This window comes from Apaloderma vittatum, unplaced genomic scaffold (genome assembly GCF_000703405.1).
Source record: "Apaloderma vittatum isolate BGI_N311 unplaced genomic scaffold, ASM70340v1 scaffold4811, whole genome shotgun sequence".
NCBI lineage: Eukaryota > Metazoa > Chordata > Aves > Trogoniformes > Trogonidae > Apaloderma > Apaloderma vittatum.
The window spans coordinates 6079-32997 of NW_009697304.1; the positions used below are offsets into that span (position 1 = coordinate 6079).

Consider the following 26919-nt stretch of genomic DNA (forward strand, 5'->3'; position numbering starts at 1 on the left):
CTAACATACACGGTGTCTGCAGTTCAATTGCTTTTTCTCCTTTTCCTTTGCTTTCTCTTTCTTCATTTCCCGCGTTCTGATCGTTGATGTCATGGCTGAAAATAGCAGCAAGAACAGATTATCTGAAGAGCACCTTACGTTAAAATGATGGAGGCCTCAGGTGCAGACACCTGAAGCTTTCTAATATCCCCTCACCCATTACATTGTACTTACCAAGCCCTTTACAAATGCAACTTTGGTTTGCGATTCAACGTACGCAGGGCCTTAACAGAGAAGACCAACCTAGTTATTAACAGGCACCATCTCATCTGCTTTTTGAAGCCAAAGCAGCAAATGTTGGAGAAATGAAAAAAATCTTTTTGATTTCAGAATTTCTCTTACGGGATGTTGATGGATGGCAGAAAATAAAAATGAGAACACTTGCTTTATTTATAGAAATAATTAGATTTTTTAGTTACGTAAATCAGATGACTTGTGTGTGCCAGACATGACTGCACTGCACCATGCAGGGAAATAATAATTTCCTAAATCTATGCAGCAAAACATACAGGAGCAAAAGGGAAGCAACGGGAATGTGCAATGAGGAAAAGTGCAGAGAAAAAAAAATTCCATCTGGCTTGGCAACCTGCCATCAAAGGAGTTCAGGAGCACCTTACCAGTGACTTCAAAGATAGCAAAAAGAGGACCTGGCAAATTCTCCATGGTCATGGTGGTTATCTCAGATATAAAAAAAGGTTGAGAAGGAAAGGATGTGCTTCCAAGGCTGCTGCTGAGAAACTATGTTTTTGTAGTTTACTGCTGTTAAGAGTATCTTTTGGTTTTCATGGAAGTTATCAGCTTGCTATAAATTTCGTTTAATTGGATGTGACAGCACACGAGGGCACCCCTGACCAGCTGCCATGTTTGAAATGTTAAAGATCTTGAAGCTTATTAAAGTTAAGGGGCTGAGCAACAGCGTGTCGCGGAGTTAATCTAATTACTCTTCTAGGAGGAGGAGAATATAGTAAAACAGGCACATCTGAACTGACCTCTTGCAAAACCACAAGTAGTCCTCTGGCAGGTAGTAAGAACAGTTTCTGGAGAGTGAAGGTATTTAAAATAAAGTAGGAACATTTTTTGTAAATTGTGGCACCTCGGTTTTTGATCTGTAAGGATTCCACCAGGTGTTGCAGGCTTTCCATCTTGTTCTGCAGCCTCCTAGGTGTATTTTCACTAGTTTTCATGGGCTGACAAGCTGGTGAGAAAATTATTCATCAATATGTTATCCAAGACGTTTTAAAAAAGAAAAGAAGGCCATTCGACATTATTTAAACACTCCATCTGAAGCAAAGTTCTTAGAAAACAAAATTTCAAACTATAAAACTTTCAGTAGCAAAGAAAATGAGGAAGAAGACAAGCTCATTAACAGTGGTATTTCTGTTTAAGGGAAAGTACAACCACATTTCTACAAAATTGCTGAATGGCTCAATTTAACCTCCAGTTTGTAACTTGTTTACCCTCTGGAGAGAGATCCAGCCAGGCTCTTTGGAGCAGTAAATGGGACCAGACTTACTTATCGGGGTGCCTGTGGCTGCACCCTCTGGAGAGCCAACCTTCCCTACAGCCTGCGTGTGCCCTGGTGAGGCGATGGGGCCAGCTGCAAGGTGATCAGGTGGAGCAGTTAACAGCAAGTGTACTGGAGACCTTTCTCTGTATCTCTCCTTCCGAGAGACCTTCTTCGGGGAAGATGTGTGATGAGGAGCTGCTGAAGAGACAGATGTACCTCCTAGGAGATATCCAACAAAGAGCAGTGAGCACACACCTTAAGAGACACCCCCGTATCAGCTTTGACATTATCTCTCTAACAGTGACAGGGTTGGGTTCCCTTCATTGCTCTCTTCCGGCCTTTTTATTTCTTATTAGTAGCCAAGGTAGCAGGAGACTTTGCAAAACATGCTTGTTTCTCTTACAGTGGTTGTGAGGAGAAAGAACACCAGTAAACCTGCCTAGGATAAAGTAGGGCCTGCTTTTTTCTGCTGGCTACTCATTCCTGTTTACTTCCCCAACAGCCTGATGGGAGTAGCAAACAACTCAAGACTGTCCCCATATGTTAGTGCTGACTTGGGTCTCATCATCCAGGTATAAGAAGCAGAAAACCCGAGGTTCTTCACACAGGTCTCCCGTTTCCCTCCTTTCCAACAAGATACAGATTTCGCAGTACGTGCAATAGAGACTTTGTAATAGCACCTAACAGGTATCTGAGCAAATCCACTAAGAATATATATTGTATTTGAACTATGTTTTTTGTGATATTCGCTAATCTTCCAGTTTGACATCCGTATGGCACGTTCATCCTCCAGTGCAGCCAGTGGAAACTTACCAAGGGATGCAAAGGGCAGGGTAACGTCTTGGGATTGAAGTTCTGCTGTGTGTAAGCACAAAGGATCCCTGCAAGCAAAACGACGGCAAAACTTTCACTTGGGAAGTATTATCCTAATTTTTGGTAATGCTAGGTAGCCTCCACAGGGAGAATGCGTAGCTCTCCTGTGTAATCTCCAGATCTCATACATGTAAATTAAAAGCAAACAAGGTAAATAAGTTCCAGAGCTCTTTCTTAGAGGGATGAAAGTAACAGCACAGCTTTGTTTTGTAATTCCCAGGAAGCTTTCAGGATTATGAATAAAACAATACAAACAAGCTCAGGACTGATGCTGTATTAAAAAGCAACTGAACCTCAAAAGAGTACTTTGAGAAGCAGGTTAGTCAGCTAAGTGAAAGCACTTCTTACCCTCCAAAAGTATCCTTTTCCATGATGCTTTCAGTAGCAGAGGCTCTAGCTGCGGTCTCCCTGCGTGGAAAAATGTATCGCTGTCAAAATCACAGAAAAGCCATGCCAGCAGGATTGCTATATTTCACATTTTTAGAAGCTAAGCTTATTTTTTAGAGCTGAGTGCCACAGCAGACATGTTCTCATAGTGAAGAAAAGGCATCGTAAAATAGTTGTGAAAGTTCACTAAAAATATTAGAGCTGGAGTGAATTTAGACTACTGAAGTAATGGATACTGCTGGGAAATAAAAGGACTAGATACATTCTGAATACCTCATAGCCATAAAGATGGAAAAAAGACATCCTATACAGCTCCGACATGAATGGCCAGACCCCAGGTTTAGCAGGCAATACAAGTACACAGCACACAACAGAAATAACAGTGCGTTACTCTTACGCTTTATTCCTCATGGTTCCTAAAGGTGATTTTCTCCCACCATCGCTGTCATCTTTGCCAAGATCCACAGAGGGAATGTCACTATCTAGGCTTGTTAATTCTTGAAGGCTGCTCTTTACATCCTGCAATGGCTCTTCCTTCAAGATGCCTGGCTTGGAAGGCATCTGAAATAAAATCATTCAGTGGCAAAATAAAGGCACTTTATTCTTACCTACACTCAAGTGAAGTCACCTTTTCCTCCTCATGACTCCTCATGATTTTATAAGTTAGCAACAGGGCACAGCTTTTTAAAATTTTATTTATGAAGTGTTTTAGGCCAGATCTTGATAACTTGAAGACTGTCAAAATCCACTGTGAATATGATTACACTCTTATCTGCAAAATTATCTGACAGAAAAGTGTAAAGCAACTAAATACAACTGAGAACACGGCTAACAAAAGTGTTTTGAACACGCTGTAAGAATTTTACGACTAACATTTCAAGGTAAAAAACATTAGAACTGTGAAAGCTTTCCCCTCACCCCATACAACCATGACTTTTTTCAGTACTCAGAACCAATAACCTTTGCTTATGTGACAACTCTTTTCTCCTTTTTGAGCTGTGATTCCAAGTATTACTGTACAGCCCACAAACACAGCTCTGAAGACAGAAATACAAGTATATCAGGGTGTTCGTAGGCACTCATTCCTATACAAGCTGAGTTGTGTGCAAATATAAGCCACTGTATTGTCACAGCCGTATTTCTAAGACAAAGTGCTATATTATTCTCATTTTACTGATCGGGACCTGAGGCAAAGGGCCGGTTCAAAGAATCCTTTCTTTTTCAAAAGAACAAGATTTTTCTAAGTCATCCTACAACCTGTTAGGTCCTCACCATGGTACTACATTAAAAATGGGTCCTTTTTCCTCCTCTATCCTCAGAAGTAGAAATGGATTAACTCAAAGGAAAGAGAATGGGAGTGTCTGATGCTGCAGGGTTTTCCCAGAATCTTTGTTCCTCAATGCAAATGCTTGTCACCACATCAAAAAATAAACCAGTAAAAATGACTGAAAAATATCTGCTCTAACTTGGAGTCTCCTACAGATTTTGAAGTCAAAATTAATGAAAAGTCCTCGACCAGTTTCTGTGGGAGATACATCAGGTCCCTTTTGGCAAATAATACAAAATCAAGAAAATATCAAAAGAGATTTTTTTTTTCGTAACAGATTTGAGTTGGTATTTTCTGAGAAGAAAATAGAATAACACTAGCATCTAACTTAAATCTAAAAACAGATGGGCAAAAAAAAGGAAGGAAAGACAACAATTTGTCTTTTAGGATAAAACTGGTCCATGAAGGCGAGTTTGGAGAAGGGTTTAAGTATGAAAAGGTACTACAGGCAAAATAGATAATGAAATTTATCAAGAACTACGTGCAAGTCTATTTCCACTGCCAAATATACATGACTTAGAGCAAGTAAAGCAGTGCACAAAAACAAGAGTAAAAGCCAAATTGCCTAGAGATGAGTAACTCCGAATTTATTAGTTTATAAATGTTATAAACTCATATTACAATCTATAGAATTTCTTATTGTTGTTTGTTTTCACATGTATTTTGGAAATGGAAAATAAGAAAACTGGAAAGGCCATAACATGCGTGAAGCTAAAGAAAATTATTTCATCTTTGGCGTTAAGAATTCACTCTGAGACACTCCAGATGCTTTCCCATTCAGAAATCCCAAGTTGTTTTTACTCTTTGGAACATGCCCGTTACCCATTTTGAGGTAGGTACTCACAGGAGGGGCGCGGCTGGCCAAATTCAGCGAAGGTGACACAACAGCAGCGCGCAGGTGGGAAAGAGGCACCACGTGCCGCAGCCTGTCTGAAGCACAGGCTGCGGAGTAGCCTGGGCCCTGCAGCTCCTGCGGGAAAACAGCAGCCAAGCAGAAAATGCAAGTAAAGCTAAGCGGAATAAATGGGTATGGACAGCCCGCCCTCTGGAACAGGGCATCACCTTTAGTCCAGTACTTGGTTCACAAACCACTTCCTAGTATTTATTAGGTGTGCTCAGGCACAACCATTTTCGTGACTCAGCTGGGTGCAAGAGTGGCAATTTCATTTTTTCTTAGAAATTTTACTATATGCTCTGGAACGATGCAAGCAAAGGACACCTCAGGTTCACCAAAAATTAAGCTGTCCCACAGATTTTGTGATTTTTTAACTTTTTTTTCGCCTCTTGGGTGAGATGTTCTTTTGTATGAGATTCCCCACCTTTGCCATTGCTCATATGAAGCACTTCTTGTATTGTTTATATAGTGTTGTATTTTGAGTATAACATTTTGTTTCATGCTCAAAACTAACAGCTGGGGTGGGATGCCAGAACTAATGATAATCTCTTATGCAAAACTGTTCCAAGCCTACCTTTCATTTATAGCAATAGTTTCATTGCAGCCTTAACAGTCAAAGGTAAATAATATTCTCTATAAACGCAGTAGCAAAGATATAGACACTGAACTAGATCTGCTGGGCAATACAAATCCTGAGCACTGTTACAGAAATACTGGCCTTACATTTGTGCCTGTTACCTATGCTCTATCTTTCACTAATGCTATGTAGCTTGACAGATATCAAATACAGGCTTCCTTTTTCTGTGCCAGATGCCTCATGACTGCATTTCCTTTCCCTTTCCTAATATCTGCCTTTGCTTCTTAAAAAAGATATTATTTTTTTGTGTGCTGCCTAACTAATTAGCATTCTCAAATTAATCTTGGAGCCCTTGTTTCCAGCCTGTATGTAGCTTTAAGGTTGCCGGTTTTATTTCAGGCCTAAAGAAGGATATGGGTGCCCAAACGCTTGGTAGTGTTTTCTCTCTCTAACAGTTACACTAGCAGAAGACATACCTACAGACCTTATCCCTCTAATTCATTTTTCATAATAATGCCAGGAACATTTCTAGCTTTGATTTACCTAGGGCCACAAGAAAATGTTCAAGTGTAACTCCAATCAAGGCTTCACAGCTGAAATATGGTCCTGTATTGCTAATTTTTTTGTTGCCCTTACTGTACAGATCGCAAACTTTTTAGAGTCCTTTGCAATAAATAGGCTTAAACCTCCAGTCAAGACACAAAGTAAATGCATCTGACTTGATGCCTTAGCTTCTCAGCAACATACTTACTTTTACATGTAAAGTATGCTGCAGTCTGGTGAGCACAGCTTCTTGTTCCTGGCACTGGATTATGCACTGGCATTCTGCAAATTGCACGGATGCCTGTAAGAGAGGATAGAAGAAGTATTAATTAATTTCGCTAACCCTCTGTGGATTACAGCCTTCCCTGCTTTCATTCTGATGAAGAAACAAGGCACACATAGAGATACTGTATTTATCTCCTGCTATCGGTACAGAAAGACTGCAATATCATCAGATGCCTTTCTCGATAGGCTTACAAAAGGCATCCTAGTAGCCCTGCTATGCACACCATGAAATCACAGAAAGGAGCTAATCCTGTCAGGGGCAGCCCTAGACCTACTGAACACCTCTAGGATTAGAAAATTCAACTGTGCTAACGAGGCAAAAACTATACTCAAAGTTTTAAAAAGGATATGTCTTTGTTCTTACATACTCCTCCTTTAAGAAGTTCACTCTGAAAAGATGTGAGAAGATGTACTAACACAGGTATTTTTCATTGCGGGCTTATCAGTGTAGCCAGAAGAGAGTAAGCTCTAAGCAAAAGCACAACAAGGGAGACTGAACCGGATTGCTTTTATCAGTGTAGCAGTTTTAAAATAAAACTTGGTTCTCTTTCTGTGCTTCTTCATGACCACTACCAAGGCACAGGCAGGCTCCCTGAGGCACTGTGGATGTTTTTTCATCCTGTCAGACGACACAGCACAACCTTTACTAATTTATAAAAATTGTTACTTGGCGTACTGCATGTGCTAGTTTTCAGTGAGCACTTGCCTCCACTGTGTCTCAGCTTCTCTGTCAGTTGCTGGCACCGTGCAGACTGATTTATACTACGAAGAAAGTAAAGCTTCCAGCGTTGAGCATTTAAAAGAAGAAATGCCACACTTGGGAGGAGGTATCACAAGTAATTCTATTTACCTTACATGGCAATCTATGTCCTGAAAAACCAGAATTCTGAGCAGCTGAAAAGGACTCTTCCTCCTGGAAGAGCAGCAGCCTACCTGTCAGGCACCTGGGATTTAGTCAGCCCAAAACGTAGAACCCAGCCTTAAGAGTCAGGGATGTCAGCAACAAAAACCCTCAATGAAAGAAGGGCAAAAGAAACACCACCATGTTCTTACATTTCCCTCACCCTGAGGGAGCCACAGCTGGCTGGCCAAGGCCCCGGAAAGGGCTGAGCAGGGACAAGTGTGTTGGGTCAGTGTGCGCCAACACTGGGTTCCAGATATGTTGAATAACGGTCACTCTCACCAGAGAAAGGAGCTCTGCCAAGAGCCAGTGGAAGGTCAATCTCCATTAAATTCCCTGCAGTTTGTATCTCCCTGAGCTAGCAAAAAGTAAATCAAGAACTCTCCTTGTCAAAATAGAAGCATTTTACCACTTAAAAAAACCCACCAGAAGACACTCTGAACTGTAGGTATCTCTTCGGGTAAGTATCTTGCAGTAATTGTGAACAGGATGTTTTAAATACAACCGAGGTATCTCTTCCCGCGTGACTGCAGAGGAAAGCACTCAGAAGTCACACTGACCCGAAAGCTACCTTTAATTACCTTATCAAGGGCTGTCTCCATCTGAGATATTTTTTCTCTGAGACGTTTCTCTTGTGACCTCAGGACCTCCAGTTCCCCAACAATCTTAGTGTTTTCTGCCATAATACAGCTCAATGCTTGACTTAGTTTACTATTTTCTTCTCTGAGGTAATGCTTCTCCTGAATTTAAAATGAGGAGAACAAAATGCGAGTCAAAAAAACTTTAACTACCAACATTAAACATATGTGTTTTCTCCATTCTTTTTTGACTCTTTGAAAGGTGTGAATTGAGCCTTTCAGAAGCTTTGCTATCACATCTTGCAGAAAGAAGAGGTTTTGCGACAAGATAGGTCTTATGAAGAAACTACAACTGGAGTAGTCTTGAGAGAATAATACCTCCCATTTTAGATCTGGAATTCTAAGCTTCAGGATCCGCAGGATCCAAAGCCAGTAAAGGAGCAGGACAGGTTATAGTAAGCAGATATGAATGATCATTCAGTAACCACCTATGGGTAACCAAATAATTTCTTTGTCACAGAAAATGCTACGAAGACCTCAACATGCTAGACAGACCCTGACACGCAGAGTTTAGAACTAAAACTGCTAATAACCACCTCAGAAAACAAAGAGGAAAAGCACTGTGGGCCAAATTCACAAGAATACAGAACGCATTAGTTGACATTTTAAAAAAGATATGCAAGAGCCTGATTTTCATTGCAACTAGTACCGGTTCTTTCACGGAGAACAAATATAAATTAAAACCTGTGTCTACAGAGACGGCTAATTTACATGGTGCAGATATTCCTTAAGATTTGCTAGTGGGAGGACAGAGAAGGTGCCCATTATATAAAAGTAAAATTCTCTTGGTCCTTCTTGGGCCAATTCTGCTTCTGGTCATGTATCTCTCCAAAGAAAAAATTTCTCTAAATGAGATTAAATACTTTTATATGGAGCTCTTATGACCTTAGTTGCACTTGTCATTGCCTCTTCCAAGAATTTTATCTTGCTCTGTAATGCATCTATCTGTCCTCTCTTGGCTGTGATCTGCTTCTGCATTCCCACGGCAACTTTCACAGCTGTAAAAGACAAGGTTAATTCTCAATGAACCTCAATGACGATGCATTCTGAGTTTTGACAAAAGACTCTGGAAGTCAATTATCAGCAGTATGTTAGAATAAGCAAGAATAAGCAAGATACTCGTTCAAATCAGCTGGAGTTTTTTCCAAGGTAGTGACACCAGACCCATCACACACACACACACGCACACAAGGCAGACAGCATTCCCTGAAAATATGCATAAAGATCACCTAAGAAATCTCACCTCATGGTTTAAAGTTTTACAGTATGAAATAAAAAATACAATAAAAACGTTGTAATCGCTAATATTATTTCACATCCTACCTGGCATATTATTCTATTATCTATTTAGGAATCAACAGTTACAAAAATCCTCTTGCTAAAAGACAAATGCGTGATTTTGGGGATGTTTAACCCATAATTACCATTGCAGTCAGATCCCTCCATAGTCTTCAGAGCAGTCCTCATACGTTCCAGATCAGCTTGGGCAGCTTTCAACTGCATTTTCAGCCTGTTTGCAGTATTTTCTATCTCCTCAATTTTATCCTTGTAATCCCTCTTCAAGTCTTCAAATCCCCCTGGTGAGAGTAAGCAACGATTGAAATTATAGAGACACACACAAAAAAATATCACCATTCTTCTAAACTAAGATTACTGATCTGTCACCTACTCTCTTCAGAAGAGTATTCAACATGCAGATGACTAGGACATAAAGCAAGTAACATTACTACTGACAACACTCAACTAGTAGTTCATCGTCCTGGGTGTCAGCAAAAGCTTGTTTCACCAGACACAAATATGTTCTCTGGTTGCTTGCCAAAGCAGCAGTTCGAGGGAGTGATAGAAATCCACAGTCCTGAGTTCCTGCTGCTAGAACCAAATGCATGTTGTGAAAATTAAGGGCATTAGTGAGAAACAGCATTCTTCCCTGGTTGTTCCCTCTCTCCAGCCACACTTCAGGCTGATCTGATTTGTCCAGCATTCCCTTGCAGCCCCACTTCTCAGCTCTGCTGCTTAGATCTCTCTTCAACCCCTCTTATGTCACCCACACTACTACAAGTAAGGCAACTGTGTGCTCAGACTCTGTCAACACCTTGGCCCTCGTTCTTCCGTGGCCACTCACTCCGATAAGACTTTCCATGCAAACCTACAGGCAGAACTTGCATGTAAAATCACCGCATAATTCCTACAAAACTTACTGAATTTGACAGTATAGCTGAGTTGTGAAGCATGTTACCAGTGGGCGTGGAGAGAGAAATGCACGTGAACAGTATCATCTGGCTGGCTGCACTGCAGATACAAGAGGATCTTCCTGAATTTCAGTGGTTACCTTGGGTCCAAGCCTTTAATTTTTTTTCTTTTTGGAAAAAAAAAGTTATCTTGATTGGCCTTTCCACATATTAATTGTGTAAACAGTGGAGGCAGATCATAAACTTTTAAGTAACACTGTAGTAAAAGTACAACAACACAGACAAAAAGCTCCACTGTATTTTGACCACAGAGGCTTACTGGGATCCACAAGTGATCTTAAATAACACTCAGAAAAATGTGATCAAGTCTCTAATTTGTGATTTACCAGGTGTGCTGCTTTGATCTCCAGAGTCAGATGGCTGAAGTATTTTTGCTCAGGGTAGTGAGAGACTGCCATAAAGATTGCATTCCCATCATTCTGTGCCAGAATCCCAAACGATGACATCGCTCTCGGAAGCAATGTGCCCATCCTGTGCTGGCAGGGAACCTTTCATCATACCAGCAGCCATATTTGGATCCAGCAAGCAAGCTGCTTTTTTATTTTTAACACCAGCCCAATTTAGCGGCTGTTGGAACTGAGTTAAGTTGAAGCTCCCTACCTGCAAGGCCAGCTAGCTCACTCCGACTGGCTTGGAGTTCGTTCATTAACTGCTCTTTTTCCCGTTTCATCTCGTTAGGTGTATGGAGCCTCTCGGTGCATGTGTTAACCAGCTCAATCTTTTCCAGTTCCAGTTCACTCAGCCTGGTCTCCATTTCCTGTATTCTGGCTTCTTTCTCATCCATTGCAATCTACTTCCATTAAAAAACAGTAATAAATATGTGTAATAAATATAATGATATAAAATAACCACAAAGATTTGCAGACGTGATAATTACTTTAAATGTCGGTTGTCAGAGAATGGTTTGGGGCAAGAAAGAAAAACAGTGGAAAAGACAAATCACTTTTGTGAAAATGGCTAATGCAGAAAAAACGGGCACAAAAGAACCTGATCGGATACTTCACAGCGTGTTTAACCTCACAAGGTGTACAGTATGAAAATTATTTCTATCCTCTTGCAGCAGAACCTCCATATTCACTCCTAATGCTCAACTGCCCTTCTCACAAGATTAAATTCTCTATTTGGAATGAATTTTTTTCTGAAGATGCCGACCTGCATAAGACTACCACATCCTGTAATTCTTGTCTGAGAAATAATGTGTCCTCAGTTTGGAATTCTGAGTGCTCCCTGTCTGTTATTTCTCAGTAACACCCAGTATTTCTGGTTCTGTTACTGGCGTGGACAATTTTATCACAGCAAGTTTGCAGATGACACCAAGCTGGGAGGGAGTGTCGATGTGCTGGAGGGTAGAAAGGCTCTACAGAGGGACCTGGACAGACTGGATCGATGAGCCCAGGCCAACTGCATGAAATTCAATAGAGACAAGTGTAGGGTCCTGCATTTTGGTCATGGCAACCCCATGCAAGGCTACGGGCTTGGGGAAGGGTGGCTGGAAGGCTGTACGGCGGAAAAGGACCTGGGTGTTCTAACTGACAGTCGACTGAAGATGAGACAGCAGTGTGCCAAGAAGGCCAACGGCATCCTGGCTTGTATTAGAAATTTTGTGACCAGCAGAAGAAGGGAGGTGAGTGTCCCTCTGTGCTCAGCACTGGTGAGGCCGCACCTTGAGTACTGTGTTCAGTTTTGGGCACCTCAGTATAGGAGAGATCTCAAGGTGTTGGAGCGAGTGCAGAGGAGGGAACAAAGCTGGTGAAGGGCCTGGAGAACAGACCTTGTGAGGAGCGATTGAGGGAGCTGGGTCTGTTCAGTTTGACGAAGAGGAGGCTGGGGGGGGACCTCATCATGCTCTACAATTACTTGAAAGGACATTGTAGAGAGGTTGGTGCTGGTCTCTTCTCACAGGGAATTAGGGACAGAACCAGGGGGAATGGTTGCAAGTTGCAACAGGGCAAGTTTAGGCTGGACATTAGTTCACAGAAAGAGTGGTCAGACACTTGAACAGACTGCCTAGGGAGGGGGTTGAGTCGCCATCCCTGGATGTGTTCAAGTGTCATTTAGATGTGGTGTTGGGTGATGTGGTTTAGGGGTGACCTTGTAGTGTAGAGTTAATGGTTGGACTCGATGATCCCAAGGGGCTTTTCCAACCTGAATTGTTCTATGATTCTATGTTCATATTCCAGCTTTCACAAGCCTTCTGGCAACCTATTATTCATTTTTGGTGACAATGTGCTAATATTTTTCTCTGCCCACTCACTGTTTTAATGCTGTAAGGATTCCAGCTGCATTGTCTGACCTGCTTTAAAACCACAGTATTAGCACATCAATACATATTAGAAAACAGAAAGCCCTGACTGTCTCACAGAGATGTAAACACAGCGTTATTTACACACCTCCAGTTCTTGCACTTTGAGTTTCGAGTCATTCCTTTCTTTTATAAGCTGATATTTCTCAACTTCCATTGCTCCAGCAGCTCGACTGTGCTGGTCCACCATGTGAGTCATGTTATCAACTTGCTTTTGGATGATCTCAGTAACCTTTTCCTTCTCCAACACCTGCAGTTTCAGCGTTTCACACTCTGATCGTGCTGAATGGAAACAGTCCTCTTCCTTCCTTAGCCGCTGAATCTTTAGCTGCATCCCACCACCAAGTTGGGAATGGAGCTCTTTGATTTCCTTACGGGGGACATTCAGGGCTCTCTCCCTCTCCCCCAGCGAGGCCATGAGGTTTGACACTGTTTTCTCAGCAGACTCCAAGTCGATCTGTTTGGCTCTAAAATCTTCTTGAACTTTAGGGAGTGCTTCCCTGGTTGACTCCAGTTGGACAGTCAAAGAGGAGATTCTTCCAACGCTTTCATTTTTTGCCTCAGTTGCAGCCATCTGAATAAGAGCAACGTAAGGATCAACCAGGAGAATTTTTTCTCCATTTTAATAAATCAAGTACTGCGTGAGTTTCATTTTCAGAGAAAATGAAAAATGCTAAACTCATGTAAAAAAATAAAATTAAACCAGCAATGTTAGCTTCAACTGCTCCTAATTTTACACTAAGTGTTAAAACTCAATGGAGTGACCTTGAAGTTGGAAAAGAAAAAAGTATGTACACGAAGAATTTATAACTGGCTTTAGTTTTGCGGGCAACAATGTGCACCATTCAAAGCTCAAAATAGTGACTCAGGAACTTGGAGAATTTCAAAGAAAAAACAATGAGAAAATGTGGAACGGTGTGTGAGGTAGCACAAGGCTGTGGTTTAGTAAGAAATAAAGGAATTAACTTGATTTTTACTCATAATGCAAAGTGAGTTACCTAATTACAGCTCATTTTTGAGGGCCTGCAGTCTTGAAGAGAGGGAAGTGTACTACAAGTCAGTGTCTAGGAATCTACTTTGTCAGAAGTAATCTTCTGCCACAGAACTGCATTCAGCTTAGGGTTATAAACACATTATGTTTTCATTAAGCACTACACCAAGTAAGGCATTATGAAGGTCTTCAATTTACTGCTTATTCTTACAGAAGTGCTCACTAACAAAAATATTACCTTGAGTAGTTTGTTATGTCTGGCAGGATCAAGCTTTCTGGAAAAGTACAACATATTGTTTTGGAAGTTTAGTCAAAATAAATCAATATTTTGCTGGTAGTGTGTTTTATTATTTTTCCTCTAAGGCCGGTATGTCAAAAACCAGAACTAAAAATAAAGCTTCTACATCCTCATCTACCAAGAGAAATAAAGGCTGGAGAGGTCAGATGGATAAATTCTGAAAATTCTGCCATGTACCTGGAGGGAACATGAATGACAGTATTTGTACGGGAAGCACAGCCCTCACTACATGCACTTTTTATCCCAAACACTGTCGCGCTGCAGTTGCTCACCAACCTGGCTCTCCATTTGCCTGCGACATTCAGCTCTCATTTCCTTCACCGTGTTCTCCATGCGCTGCAACTGCACGTTTTTGTCATCTAGTTCTCTCCTCAGATGGTCAATGGCGATGCTGTCGTCTGTATTCCGAGCCCAAAATCGCTCGTTCTGCTCTTTTTCTAGACTTAGCTCTATCTCTTTTTTATGAAGCTGAGCCTGCAAGAAATTAAAATAATCTTCCTCCTCAAATCCCATTTAGGAGTTTTTTGTTTTTTCTCTTAACAATCACGACATTCATCTACACAATTACATATCTGAATAGGGACTATCGCACAGATTTACTCGTAGCAGAAGACAGAAACATTGGCTAAAGTAGTCTGACACCTCCTACACATTTTCTTCCAGCTAAAGACTAGCTTTCAACTTTACATATTCCTGTTGTAATTATTTTGAAGCATGTAACACCTCAATACGCAAGTCTTTAATGTTGTGTATATCTATCCCGAAATCAGTATAAGTTACAAAGCAACCAAGGAAGGCCGCTCTTGATAAAGACCCAACTTAACCACTAATAAGAACAGTTCAGTTCTTATTTCATTCCATGCAGTAAGTTGTCAGTACTTTTCAGAGCTTAAATCTTTTCCACCTCAGACACAATCCTACCAGTACACAAATTAAATTATAAGGGCTGATTGTTATTGTAATTAATGTATATTTGTAAATAATATTAAAAATACTGACATACATGTTTTAGAACTGCTGATTTCAAAACCAGGAATTTAAAATGTATCCAAACAGAATTATCAATAGGCATTTCTGCTAATCCTAACTTTAGCTATGTTAACTATCTGCATATTGCTAAAGCTCAAGTCAAGAACTAAGTGGGAAGGTCAGAGAATGGCAGAATGAAAACATGAGCTTAAGACACAGGAACAGAAGGCATCTGAAAATTAGATTCCTAACCTTCAATTATGAAATGATTATTCCGACTGCCGTCTCCACTGTAGCTATGTGCAATCTCTAGGAGAAGATTTATACTAATATATTCTTAATAGAAGAAGATCAAATGGAATGAACTAATGCCAACATTTCCTTCAGAAGCGCTGTGACACTACCTGGGCAAATAAACCTAATGAAACCACACAAACTAATATACCAAAAATCCAGTCACTAAGGAAACATTTTGTGTAAGAACAAAATCAATTTTAATTACAGTACATGAAGCCAGTTGTGCTGAAACCAACCTTAAGTGGTGACATTTTTTTTATACTGTATGTTCAGTTGGTGAATATTCTCAATGTTACAGAGGAATGTTTAGTGCTGCTGGAAAAATCCCAGATACGCCTTGTAAAACACATGTTAAGCGACCACGGTGCTTTAACAGAGGGATCCAAGCTGCGGGGCTAAAGCCAAGTTGGCTCAGTGCCTTTCATATGACTGAGACAACCTTCAAGGAGTTTGTATTTATGACAAAGTTAATCTTAATTCTCAGTGTCCTGCACTGGTAATGGCAAAGGCCTTCAGGAAACTTTCTTGACAGCTAATTCAAATTTCTAGGAAAAGATAATCCTCAAACTTAATTATAAGGGGGCTGTTGCATTTTGGAAATAAGCAATGTGCAAATCTGAACACCAGCAGTAAGGAGAGGCTTTCAGAAAGCAAGATTTTTTCAGTACTATCACTTGTTTTTACCAATAGCTGATGAATCTGGTCATTCAGTTTTCCAGATTCTTGGCTGTGTTCATCATGTTCTGTCTGAGCTTCTGTTATCTCAGAACGAGCCAAGTGCAACTGCTTCTCAAGATCTTCAACCTAGAATAAAGACAAATATTAATTAAAAATTACCTTAATGTATTCTATTTTAAATAGTACATTGGATTTCTTCTAGTTTTCTTCCTGGTTCTATTCGAAAGAAGTTCAAATGTCATCTTTTGGCTTACAAGAGTTACTCCCTATGTGTATTCAGAATTGTTTTGTCTTCTTTTAGTCATTAAACTCAATTCCATTACGGAGTTAACTGAGGTTCCCAAGAAGAATTGGCTTCCACCCTGATTCACAGCTCTTGGAAAATTTTTACCTACACCATAAGCCTTGCATGGAAGAAGAGAGCCACTTCAGAAAAAAAGTTCAAGCTCCTTGTTTGATTTGCAGAACTACTAGTCAGAAAAACCAGTATAATGCAAGTATAAGTAAAATCAAATTTATATTAAATGATTCAGTGAGAAAATATATGAAATTTCCCACAATCCTTTTCTAATAAGCACTTCAGGATCTACAATCTCTCTTTTTGGTCAATACTAAAATCTGTGTATTTCCTTTCTATTTCCTTCAAAATTCTTCTTCAGCTTGTGACAAAAGCAGTCATCTCTTCCTTAGTCTGCCCCCTACCTGCTGTCTCATGCATCCAATTAAAATAACAACGTAACTCTTTTCAATCAGCAATGGGCTACCTAAACAGGGCTAGTCCCCGTTGTCACGAAAAGTTCTCAAGATCCTCAAAGCTTTTCTTCCTCAAAATTAGACAAAATCAGTAACCTCATCTTCCTAGAGCTCCGGTGCAGAAGCAGCAGCAGCACAACGTAATCACAAGCAGCTACAGGGAGAGCTGTCCTCACAGAGGGCCTTTCCTGTCCAATTACAGTAATTTAGGAACAATTGGGTCCCAAGCATATATTCACAGGCATATTCACTTTGTGTTTAATGATATAGTGAAGCCCTTGAGATGCACCTAGGCCTAACTGCAGGTTTTATGTAGCTGAGGCAGGGAGGTATGTTCCTTCACTGTGAATAAATTAAGAAATTTAGAGGCAAACATGTTTTGCTCCAAGTGGTAGTCACTTTGTCTGAAAGGGTGCAACTTTTGGCATGAGATGCGTAGCAGTCTACTACACTTTTTAATAAAGATATTAACATAGACATATCCAAACAGAACACTTGGGTATCTACATTCATATCCACTAAGTACCGGATTTTTGGAGTGCTGAAACTCTCTGCTATCATCAACCTAGACTGGCTTTAGTTTTCACCTACAGCCTTGAAAATTTTAATTGCTCAGATGTTTTCCCACCAGAGAGTCTGCAGAAAAATGCTTGTTGGACAAGAGACACATACAGTTGTAAAAGCTTTATTTAGATTCTCTCTGACACCTCTCCAGGAATGACTCCACATAGTTGCCTAATATCAAATGATCTCCAGCTATCAACTTGTCTCTCACTAAAGTCTACCTTAGCAACTCAGTGTATTACACTTCCTACTCAAATATTTATTGGACCAAGTAGCATATTCTTTTACAGATAAGCAAACCGACCATTTTCTGGAGTTGGTAGACGGTAAAAAAGAAAAAGTGCCGTACACTGATTCCCAGTTTGCAATTTCACATGAGATGAGGTAAACGTGAAACGTGCCTAAGGAATATATACTACAGCTGGAGCTACATACGTGGTGTGACCTTCTGCTGTGTACTGTACGATATAAATCAAAAGAAATCAGGGAACTAGACCTAACGTGAAAAGCATACTGTATCTTGTACTGCTCCTTGAAGATGAAATACAGTAATGGAGATTCATTTACAAATTCTCCACAATTCATTCACGACCCTGTGAAAAAAAAAAAATCACTTTTGGAACTGACTAGCTTGAGTTTTGATACATGTGAAACAACGAAACTGATAAAAGCAGAAACCTACAGAAATGTTACAGGACAGTGTCCCTCCTGCTCTGTTTTACAGTACAACTACACATAGGCCACGGCTCCACCCAGGCTTGACCCACACATCCCTGCCATTCCATTCTCAGACCCTTTTGGATCGAAAGACTATCAGCTCTGCCAAACTTCACGGCAATCCTGTGACCTGAACTTTCCCTTCCCACCAGTATGTAGGACAAGGATGCCTAAATCCTTGTGACTTGTAATCTAAGCTGGATTTGGATCCATCAAGCATTTTTGTATAGGCCAGCTCGACTAGATTTTTTCAGGGAGTGAAGAGCTACTGTTTTCACATCATTTCCTAAGGAAAACTTCAATTATCTTTCACAAAAAATAAGGAAGAATTGGAAGATACTCAAATTGTTTATAAAACCAGAATCCAAAGCAGTGAAATAAGTGAAAGATGCAGTGCACCTGATACGGAAATGACATATAAAATGCTGCAGTTAGGGACATGGCAGAAACTCTGTGGTGGGACTGGAAATTGTTCTCTCCACTTGCCTGCAGTAATCCCCTGTTGTACTTCCCTAAAAGAAGTTATGTCTCTGAGGAGAAGCATGGTGAAAAAAAATTGGTCAAGACAACTGTTTTCTGCTGGGAAATGCTAAGAACTGGTTGGCAAACACAGGTGCCTCTTTCCCGAGTGTACTACACGCTGCTCGTAAGAGGTCTGTAGATTTCAATGAACAGTAAAAGATTCTTAACTCACAATGCAGCATTTCTGGGCACCTGAAAGCTTCTGCAGCCCTGCTGTAACCTCTGTGTTCTCTCACCCTCACACTCAGCACAGCAAAGTTATCAATGAATTTTTCTGGGCCGTGCAACTTATGTAAGAAGCTATTGTTACTGCCTGTTGTTTACTGATACCCTCTCTAGTGGTATAGTGGAGCAATGTTCTCGTTCTGCATGCACAAGTGACATTTGTGAAGTATTTCACTTATTTTCGAAAGGCATTGTTTATGGTATGCTCTCAACACATTCAGCAAAACTATTCTCTGTTCAATAAATTTTGCAAAGCTATTTTGTCTTAGAGAAAGATAATTTCTGCTTAAAAATAATACAGAGTTAAGGATCATGTAATTTAGCTTATTGTCCACATAGTTTTTCCTGAATCAGTTCCTTATTCAAAGACCTTCCTTATGAAGAACATTTCTCATATCTATATATCTAGTTTCACTGGAATAAACGCTATCACACGAATCTGTACACACCTTATCTTCATACACCCTCTTAGCTTCTTGTAATTCAGAACGCAGCTGAGAAACCGTAGCTTCCAGGTGACTAACTTGACGATCATGCACCGAAATCTGGTTTCTTGTGTGCTCTCTAGGAAAAGTTGTAGGTGGACAAGTTAGCAACTGTAAGAAGCATGAAAGCATGAAACATTTGTGGTTGTTTCCACTGCAATCAGTATGACCACTGAAACTTACCGCCTCGAGTCACAATTATTATTCACAGTGGGACTGCATTAAAATTACACTTTCTTAGATTTTCTGTCCCACGTAAAATGACATGAACTGTAACCCTGATGCAATTTACTCCTAAGAAAACTAAGTCTGCTTTCAAATGCACGCCACCTATTCCACACGCAGAACCGAGACGCCTTTTGCTATCGGCTATTCAGTCTCAACTATGCAGGTCAGACAGTGATGCACACGGGTATTTAAATCTCATCTTAAGGCTGCAACGCTGCACGGTACATCCTCATTTTGTTAAAAATGATACAGCGAGCGCTGATTTCTGAGTCATCAAGTGGCCGGTGAGAATTAGTGTCTCTCTATTCTCACACAATTGTTACCAAAGTCAGCAGTACCAGCATAGCTGTTTATCCCACGCAAAAATGACCCTTTTTTTAAAATACCCATTCATGACTATTTGTACACGTATGCAAACATCCCAGTTGTTTACTCATTCTTTCCTTTGATTCAACTGATAAAGCCACTGGAAATTAATATCGTATCCGAATTTATACAACATTTAGGGTGCAAAGGCCACGGTGCAACGCAGTGACTTAAAACTGCACTCAGCCACAGCTCTTGGCTCACGTGTTCTTTCATCCCTTAACTCGAGCCATGTACTTCACAGAAACTGGTCCCTGCTCAGGTAAGAGAGATTCATCATTCCAGAAGCTGGTGGCATGAACAGAGCTGGTGGCTTGAGCCAGTTAGAGCTTCCATTAACTTCACTTGCTTTACTCTGCTCCTAAACCACAACAGTCTGGGGAGCAAACCAGCCCAAATCTCTTAATTCTCCGTGTAGGGCTACTTGGCCTCTCCTCTGTATGCCATGGCCTCATGTTTTGTGTTGGATTTTTTTTAAAATTTTTTCCTCATTCCCTTAATTATCCAATGACTGCTTAACTATTTTAACAAAAACACAGAGAAACTGAAAGCATACAGCGGAGAGTAGAGTATACGAGCAGCATAAGCTGTCACTCAAAGTTACCCTTGATATTTTCGATCCTATTTTCAAAAAACATAGAGAAGGATCTCCATCTGGCTTTGGATACTATTTGCATGGCTGCCAGCACGGTTAGCTTTATCAGTTAGTGCTGCCACCTCCTGTTTATGCTCCCTTGTCAGCTGCCCAATCCTGCTTTAGAAAGAAAACACTGGTTCTCATTTCAGTCTTGGCAATTAGTAACTTCTCCACTGAAGAGCTACTGGTTATTTTTCAGTAGTCAGAAGTGTAATAACTTTGATGTTCTATTGTGTATGAAATATTAAGCATCAAGTTATTAGCTCTTTTATTTTCAACAGGTTTTGGTATAATTCAGGTGGATAGCTGGGGAAATTACAACTTCGTGAACAAGGAAGAACAAAGCTCTTGGAGAAATTCGTAGGGAAAAGCTGATGTAACCACTGAAGGGATTACCTGGCCATTTCCCCCCCATATCACCATAATCGGAACAAAATATCTGTAAAATATTTGAAAAACATCTAGTTATGTTTTATGAATAAATAAACGGAGAACAGGTACCTGTTTTGATGTTGTTGAAGCAGAAGTTGTTTCTGGGTCTCTGAATCTTTTTTCAATGACTCAAGCACTTCTTCCACCTACTGTAAACACACGACAATGCTAAACCCTAAAGAAAAGACAGTCTTAACAGTAGTTTTCAAAGTGTAATTTCCTTCCTTTTGTTTCTACTTTCAACTGTGAAAATGTCCACAACAGGTTAAATTCCAGCAATAAACCAAATCTCAAGCAGGAGACAGGGAGAAAGGCCGGCATACCAGCACCTGCCACCTTAACTACCTCTCCATGCCAAAACCACTTCCTTAGACCAGTTTAGACAGAAGATCACTAACTTTTCGCAAATATTTTCTAAACATAGGAACAGAGACTTGGAAGGAAAAGCAGCACTTTCTTCACATACCAGGACAACTTTTTCTTTGAGGTACAACACCTCTGAGTCTAAATCTCGCAGGATGTCGGCAAACGCTGTGCTCAGGTTGTGGATGTGTAGGCTACTAATATGCTCATGCTCACAGAATTTCTTGCCTGTGCTGTCCTCACAGTCCATCAGGATGCCCCGTAGTTCCAGAAGTACCTGCTCGTGGCTGTGGAGCATCTCTTTCAGGTGCTCGGTTTGGCTGTCAGCCTCCCGCAGCATCTCCTCTTGCAGCTGATTGGCAGCTTCCAGCTCTTGAATAGTGTTTTTCAGCTGTATTTTTACATTCTCTTGGCTCTGGGATTCCTTTTGTCTGAATTTGGAAACCAAAGAAGTAATTTAGAAAACAGGATGCAGGACATGGTTTTTTATCCTGATTAACAGTAGAACACCTATGTCGATCAACTGCTGTTTTTTTTCAACCAACTAATAAGCCATTTTCTAAACTCAGGTGCCTTAGTCTCTCTGTTACTGAAAGCAAGTTTCTCAGTTGGGAGATCTGGTGTGCCTCTCAAAGCCTGTATCTACAGTCTCCATAATACACCTGTCTTGGCTTTCATACCTAGTACCCCGAAGCACATCTCTTTCCAGTTGCACTTCCATCAGTTTGGCCTGTAAAACAGCAATGATCAGTCTTAAATCGATTTTCTGTTGCGCATGTAACTCAGCGGTCTAAAAGAGAAAAAAACCCCAAACAACCCAAAACTCAAAGAACAAGCTAAACCAACCAAAATACTAAACACATAACCTAAAAAAATGAGGCAGCGTGGGTATGGGAATTAAGAGGTTTGGTTTGGTCCAAAGACTCGGCAATGACAAAAAACCCCTAAAGTTCATCTACAATTAACAAGCTGCTCCAAAATAACAACTCACTTCATTCAGTCTCTTCTGCACATCTCTACCTTTCTGGGAGTATTCTTCCAGAATGTTTTCCAGGTGTTCTTCATTTTTTTTCTCAGAATCAGTATGTACTTTGTATTTGGAACAGAAGACAGTATCGGGTGGACTGCCACCAGTACTAGAAGGGGCTGAGTTTTCAATCACTGCGCCGAGAACGGAAGAAGATAAAACATTCTGGTTGCTGAGAAATGGGCTAGCAGCACCTGAAAGGCAGATAAATTCAAGTGTTGAAACAAGAGTCGTTACACAAGAATAAACCACCAGCTGTACAAACTGGGCATTAGCACGTCTCAGTGCATATCTATCGACAGTCCAACCCAGGAATCCTGTTTTCTAAGGACAACAAACCCAGCCAGTTCTAGGGCTGCACACCTGCTGGGGAATGCCACAGTGCTCAGAGGAGAATACTACCAAATTACTCTGCTTTTACACTGGGCTTGTGTCAACAAGGGCTGTCCAAGATGTAAGACCAAAAGAGAATTTAACTTGAAACATGAACTTAAGAGAACCCTTCCAAACCACACAGCAGTCTGCAACATTTATAGCAAATTACTCCCAAATCATCCTCTGCAATCTGTTTAATACTTGCCCACGCTAGGCATACTGCCACTTGGTAAGGACTCCTCATAACTCGAAGAACGTATCACTGACTCCCCTGGGAATTTGGTGGTTTCTTCACAGAGTTTCAAATCCTCTTTTGTTTGTCCTTCCAGTGCCTCCCTGCAGAACAGCACACAGAAACATTTGCTGAAGAGTATCCAACTGCACTGGGTCACAAATGCAACGTGAAACCAGAAAGTGAAAAGAGAAGTGAAACCAAAGATTTATTTGGTAATACTTTTATTTTCCTACTTCGTGCTTATATTTGGCTACACAGTGACACATCTTCAACTGCAGCATCTCCACTGTAGCCAACTCAACTGTCGTGCTTTGCCACTAGCAGGCATAAGGTATAAAAGTCCAAGCAAGTAAAATAATACTTCTGTCAAACAGAGAGAACTAAGTGAATTAACCTTCTGAAAATGGATTTCTTCTATTTACACATTTTTCCTCCTAGCTGGCCAGTAAAATGTTACCTTACCAACACAAAACTCTTATTGTCTGGTCCCTGGAACCCACAGAAATCTGCCAAATACTGTATTTGCAGGCATAAGAAACATCTCGGAAAACCTGTACAGTCAAAAAAGTATTTGGTTATATAAAACTTTGAGCACGGAAAAAAGGAAACCTGTACTAATTCACACTATCTTAATTTATTGGAATTGATCAGAACACAGATCTTTTGTTACATTCCTGAGGGGGGTGGTGGAACACGTGTGTGCAAAGTAGACAGATAACGAGGAGGAAGTAAAACTAATTTTTGTGACCAAAAGAGAAAGAAATCCAGCCTAAGTGAGAGTCATTTTGGCAGTTCACCTCTAAGCTGTAAATAGAAGAACGCAAAAAGGAAACATGAAGACAAGACTAGTCGAGGGACAAAGAGGAATCTGAAATTACGGAAGAATATCCCAACTGGCAAGTCTACAGTTGAGGGAGGAATGAGACCAGCAAGGAAAGCAGCTCCCTGTCATTTAGCATCAGTGCTGCTCTGTGTACATAGCAGGACCGTGACATTCATGTGTGACCCAATTACAACACGCACGGCTGATTTTTGTCCACGCAGCACTTATTTCACAATGGAACAAGTCGCTGTGTCTGTGCACTGTGCTTGTTATGCCGCCTCTCTGAATCCATACTAATGCATCCTGATAAACCTGCACTTCCATTCTATAACCTTACCGATAAAAAAAAATTAGAGGACCCATAAAACACGGAGAAAAGGATCTTGAGGAGTCTGTTGCCCTGAAAGTGGGAAGAAAAGGCATCAGCTACAGGCAGAGGTAGAGTTTTTATCAGCAATGCCCTGTTACTGTGCAGTATAACCTAAATGCATAAAAAGAATGATGAGACAAATCCCCAGGACTCATAAACTTCTCACCTGGGACAGACATTCACATTCAGCACATCTTTACATTCTAATTCCCTGAACACTGAGATACTGAGGCATACCAAGCAAAAACATCGTTTTTTCCTGACCATTTCTCTATACATCTGCCACTACATACTGCTGCAATGAGCCCAGTCGTGAGACGACATTTCAGTTTGATCCAACTGAATCAGTAAATGAAGGCTTTAGAAAGAAAAAACCAAACCACATTCCAATCCCTTTCAGTTGACCATTAATTTTCCAACTCATTAATGGCCCTTCTTCAGGAGAAACTCCCAAATATTAGATACACAATGGCATGAAAAATCATTAAATCCAAGCACCTCAACCTAGGGAAAAAACCCTAAATGCCTAAACCAGTAAAATCACTGCTGTATTTCACTTTTCCAATGCTGAATTATTCTGAATCCCTGAAAATTCGTTACTGAAGGGCAGTACTATAGCCTGCTATTTCTGCAGAAATTCCATTGCCAGCAGGAAGAACGCACTCCACCATGGATAGAAATCAAGCTATTATCTTCGTACACAAATTACAACTATCAATGTAATTCATCCTTAATTGTTGTGTTCACATCTTTACTGTCATAGTAGTACAACATACTACACCTTAGGAATTTATTGGCTTTCATTTTGAGTGAATATGCTGTTTACTGTAGCTACAAGTAACATTTGTCTAATAACAAACAAAGCCTGTGTGTTACCCTAATTCCTGGACGTTCTTGCTCATGGCAACAGCACCTGTGAAGAAAAAGATATGTCTTTACTTACTAATGTATTAAGAACGAATCTTGTGTAAAAAAAAATAAATAATTTCGCCGACCTAATTTTATTACTGCAGGAGGAATTAAAAAATATTTAGGAAGATAGTTTCTCCTCTTTCAGAAGTCTTATGCTTTGTTTTGCCAGGATAAACACAGATGACAGTTTTTTAAAGTATTTGTTCACATCACCTGTTAAGTTTTGCAGCATTCAAGTGGCAAATCTCATACACTGCTGCCTTCCTACGATGTTTCCAAACAGTTGGGGTTTTTTTCCACATGAAACAGTGAAGATGGGCTTTCTACAAACATCCACCTTGATTTCATCTCCAAATATTGTCCATCTCCACCTGCTTGATTAAAACGAAATGGGCTTTCTCCCCACCAAAGTGCTTTATGGAAGCAGACCCAAAAGAAAAGAAAAGGTGTGGGGGAACCCAAGAGGAGCACATCTAGGTTTGTACATCTTTTGAGTTTTGGGAGCAGGACTGCTGTAATAAAACCTTGGGGAACAAGTCTGTAAACCTTTTCTTCAAGGAAAAAAAAAAGATAAAAAATAAAGGAAAAATCAAGGAAAAACTATTACTCATTTAGCTTGCACCTGAACAGTATCTGATAGGGGTTTATTTGCTTTATTTGCATGTGGTTGGGTGACTGGTTCTCTGGAACACAGGTGACTACACAATGTGAGGAGTTAACTACAGTAGTAGTTTCTAGATCATACATAATTTTACACCCTCTATATATCTGACTGAAATAAACCACCTCAAGTACTTTTCAAATGCATGTATGAGAAAAAACAGCAAAGTTCTTGATCCCAAACCCCAACCCCGAGCCCCAGAAACACCTCTTTACTATGAAAACACAACCTCCAACCCTCACACACCAACCTCTAAAACTTCCAGCCACAACACTAACCCAGGGCAGATGTTCCTAAAGCACAATGAGGCCAATTTTTGCTCTCCCTTCCTTCTTTTCCCACCTTTTCCCTGAGGGGAAAGCAGGCCAGACTCTGACAAAACTGACAAAATGGCCACGGCCTGCAACCACCTGCTTTCCCGCGGCAGAAAACCAGGAGGCCCCCGGTCACACTACCCCAAAAGTCCATCGCCTCTATAAATTCCGGAGCCATTTCGACGTGGTGTTTGGATAAAATAGCGGCTGCGGGACTCAGGTGTTGCTCCCGCTCCTTTCCCGCTCTTAGGCTCAGCCCCTCAGGCTCACCATGGCGGCTCAGCGGGGCCCCCCTCAGGGGAACCGAAGGTAAGGCGCCCTGGGGGTCGCTAGATTGGGGGTTAATGCTGGCGTGGGTGAGGTTAGAAATAAAAATTCTTTGGTAAGGGGGTAGGAGAGGATCTAAATTATTTTCCTTGTGGGATTTGGCCGCGAAGGCAGCACGTTTGGGAGGGTGATAGGGAGCTAGAAGTTGAGGGGAGGGGGTTTCCTTCCACTTCAGGAAAAGCTGAAAGTATCTTTCCAAAAATAAAGCGTACAAATAAATGAAAAAAAAAAATCATCTTTATACACCAATCTCTTCAGGAATTAAATGTTTTTGAGTTCCTAAAGGGGATTGCCTGATTGATATTTGTAATTCATGGTGAGAAAGTGGGTGCTGAGCCAATTACTTCTGAAAAAAAAATTTTAAAAAATGTGACTGACTGTCCTATATTGGGATCTTGATTTCTGGAGGGAAAATGAGGGTGTCAATAGGCTTTTTCTTTTTTCAAGTTATTAAAAAACCCCCACCAGGTAACAACTTTATACTAGATACACCATGTTAGAAGCTTACAGGAACAGGTGTATGAACTGGGCCCAAATTAGTATCGTCAGAGAGCTGGAGAACTGAAGTCAAAGCAAATTCAGGAGGCATACATATATATTTCAATATGTGATGGGAAAGTAAACCAGATATCCTTTTCTTTGTTAACAGAGGACATTGCATTTTAATTTGTGAGGGAAGAAAACCATTCGCCTAGTGCTAGAAGACAAACCTAAAGACAAAGGAGGAAAAGTGGTTTTACGTGGACTGAGTAAAGAAAAGCAGGAATTAACCAGCTGAAAATTCACCTTTGGTCCCCACTCTCTTGGCCACACCACGCTACAGAGGT

General features: G+C 40.6%; 1 protein-coding gene across 1 annotated transcript; it reads right to left on the reverse strand.

The window, feature by feature from the left end:
* CCDC158 (coiled-coil domain containing 158) lies at positions 1-25943 on the reverse strand. Its single transcript, XM_009877577.1, has 24 exons — positions 25862-25943; positions 24755-24791; positions 22671-22786; positions 22040-22269; positions 21729-21838; positions 21152-21479; positions 20755-20831; positions 20253-20367; positions 18987-19097; positions 15763-15882; positions 14089-14286; positions 12612-13097; positions 10822-11011; positions 9397-9549; positions 8858-8970; positions 7916-8074; positions 6357-6449; positions 4978-5103; positions 3204-3367; positions 2768-2827; positions 2360-2427; positions 1553-1765; positions 1133-1234; positions 1-95 (listed from the first exon to the last, which is right to left on the reverse strand). Exons 1-24 carry the CDS (start codon positions 25941-25943, stop codon positions 1-3), a joined length of 3546 nt encoding a protein of 1181 aa, XP_009875879.1.
* Between the last annotated feature and the right edge of the window lie 976 nt (positions 25944-26919).

Bases quoted from the DNA above. Each gene is read 5' to 3' on its own strand.
- CCDC158 (XM_009877577.1), bottom strand. From the start codon at position 25,943: ATGGCTCCGGAATTTATAGAGGCGATGGACTTTTGGGGTAGTGTGACC. The intron at 22,787-24,754 runs GTAACACACAGG...GCTGTTCTGCAG, and splicing joins AAGAACGTCCAGGAATTAGG to GGAGGCACTGGAAGGACAAA. The intron at 14,287-15,762 runs GTAAAAACAAGT...AATTTCTTGCAG, and splicing joins ACCAGATTCATCAGCTATTG to GCTCAGCTTCATAAAAAAGA.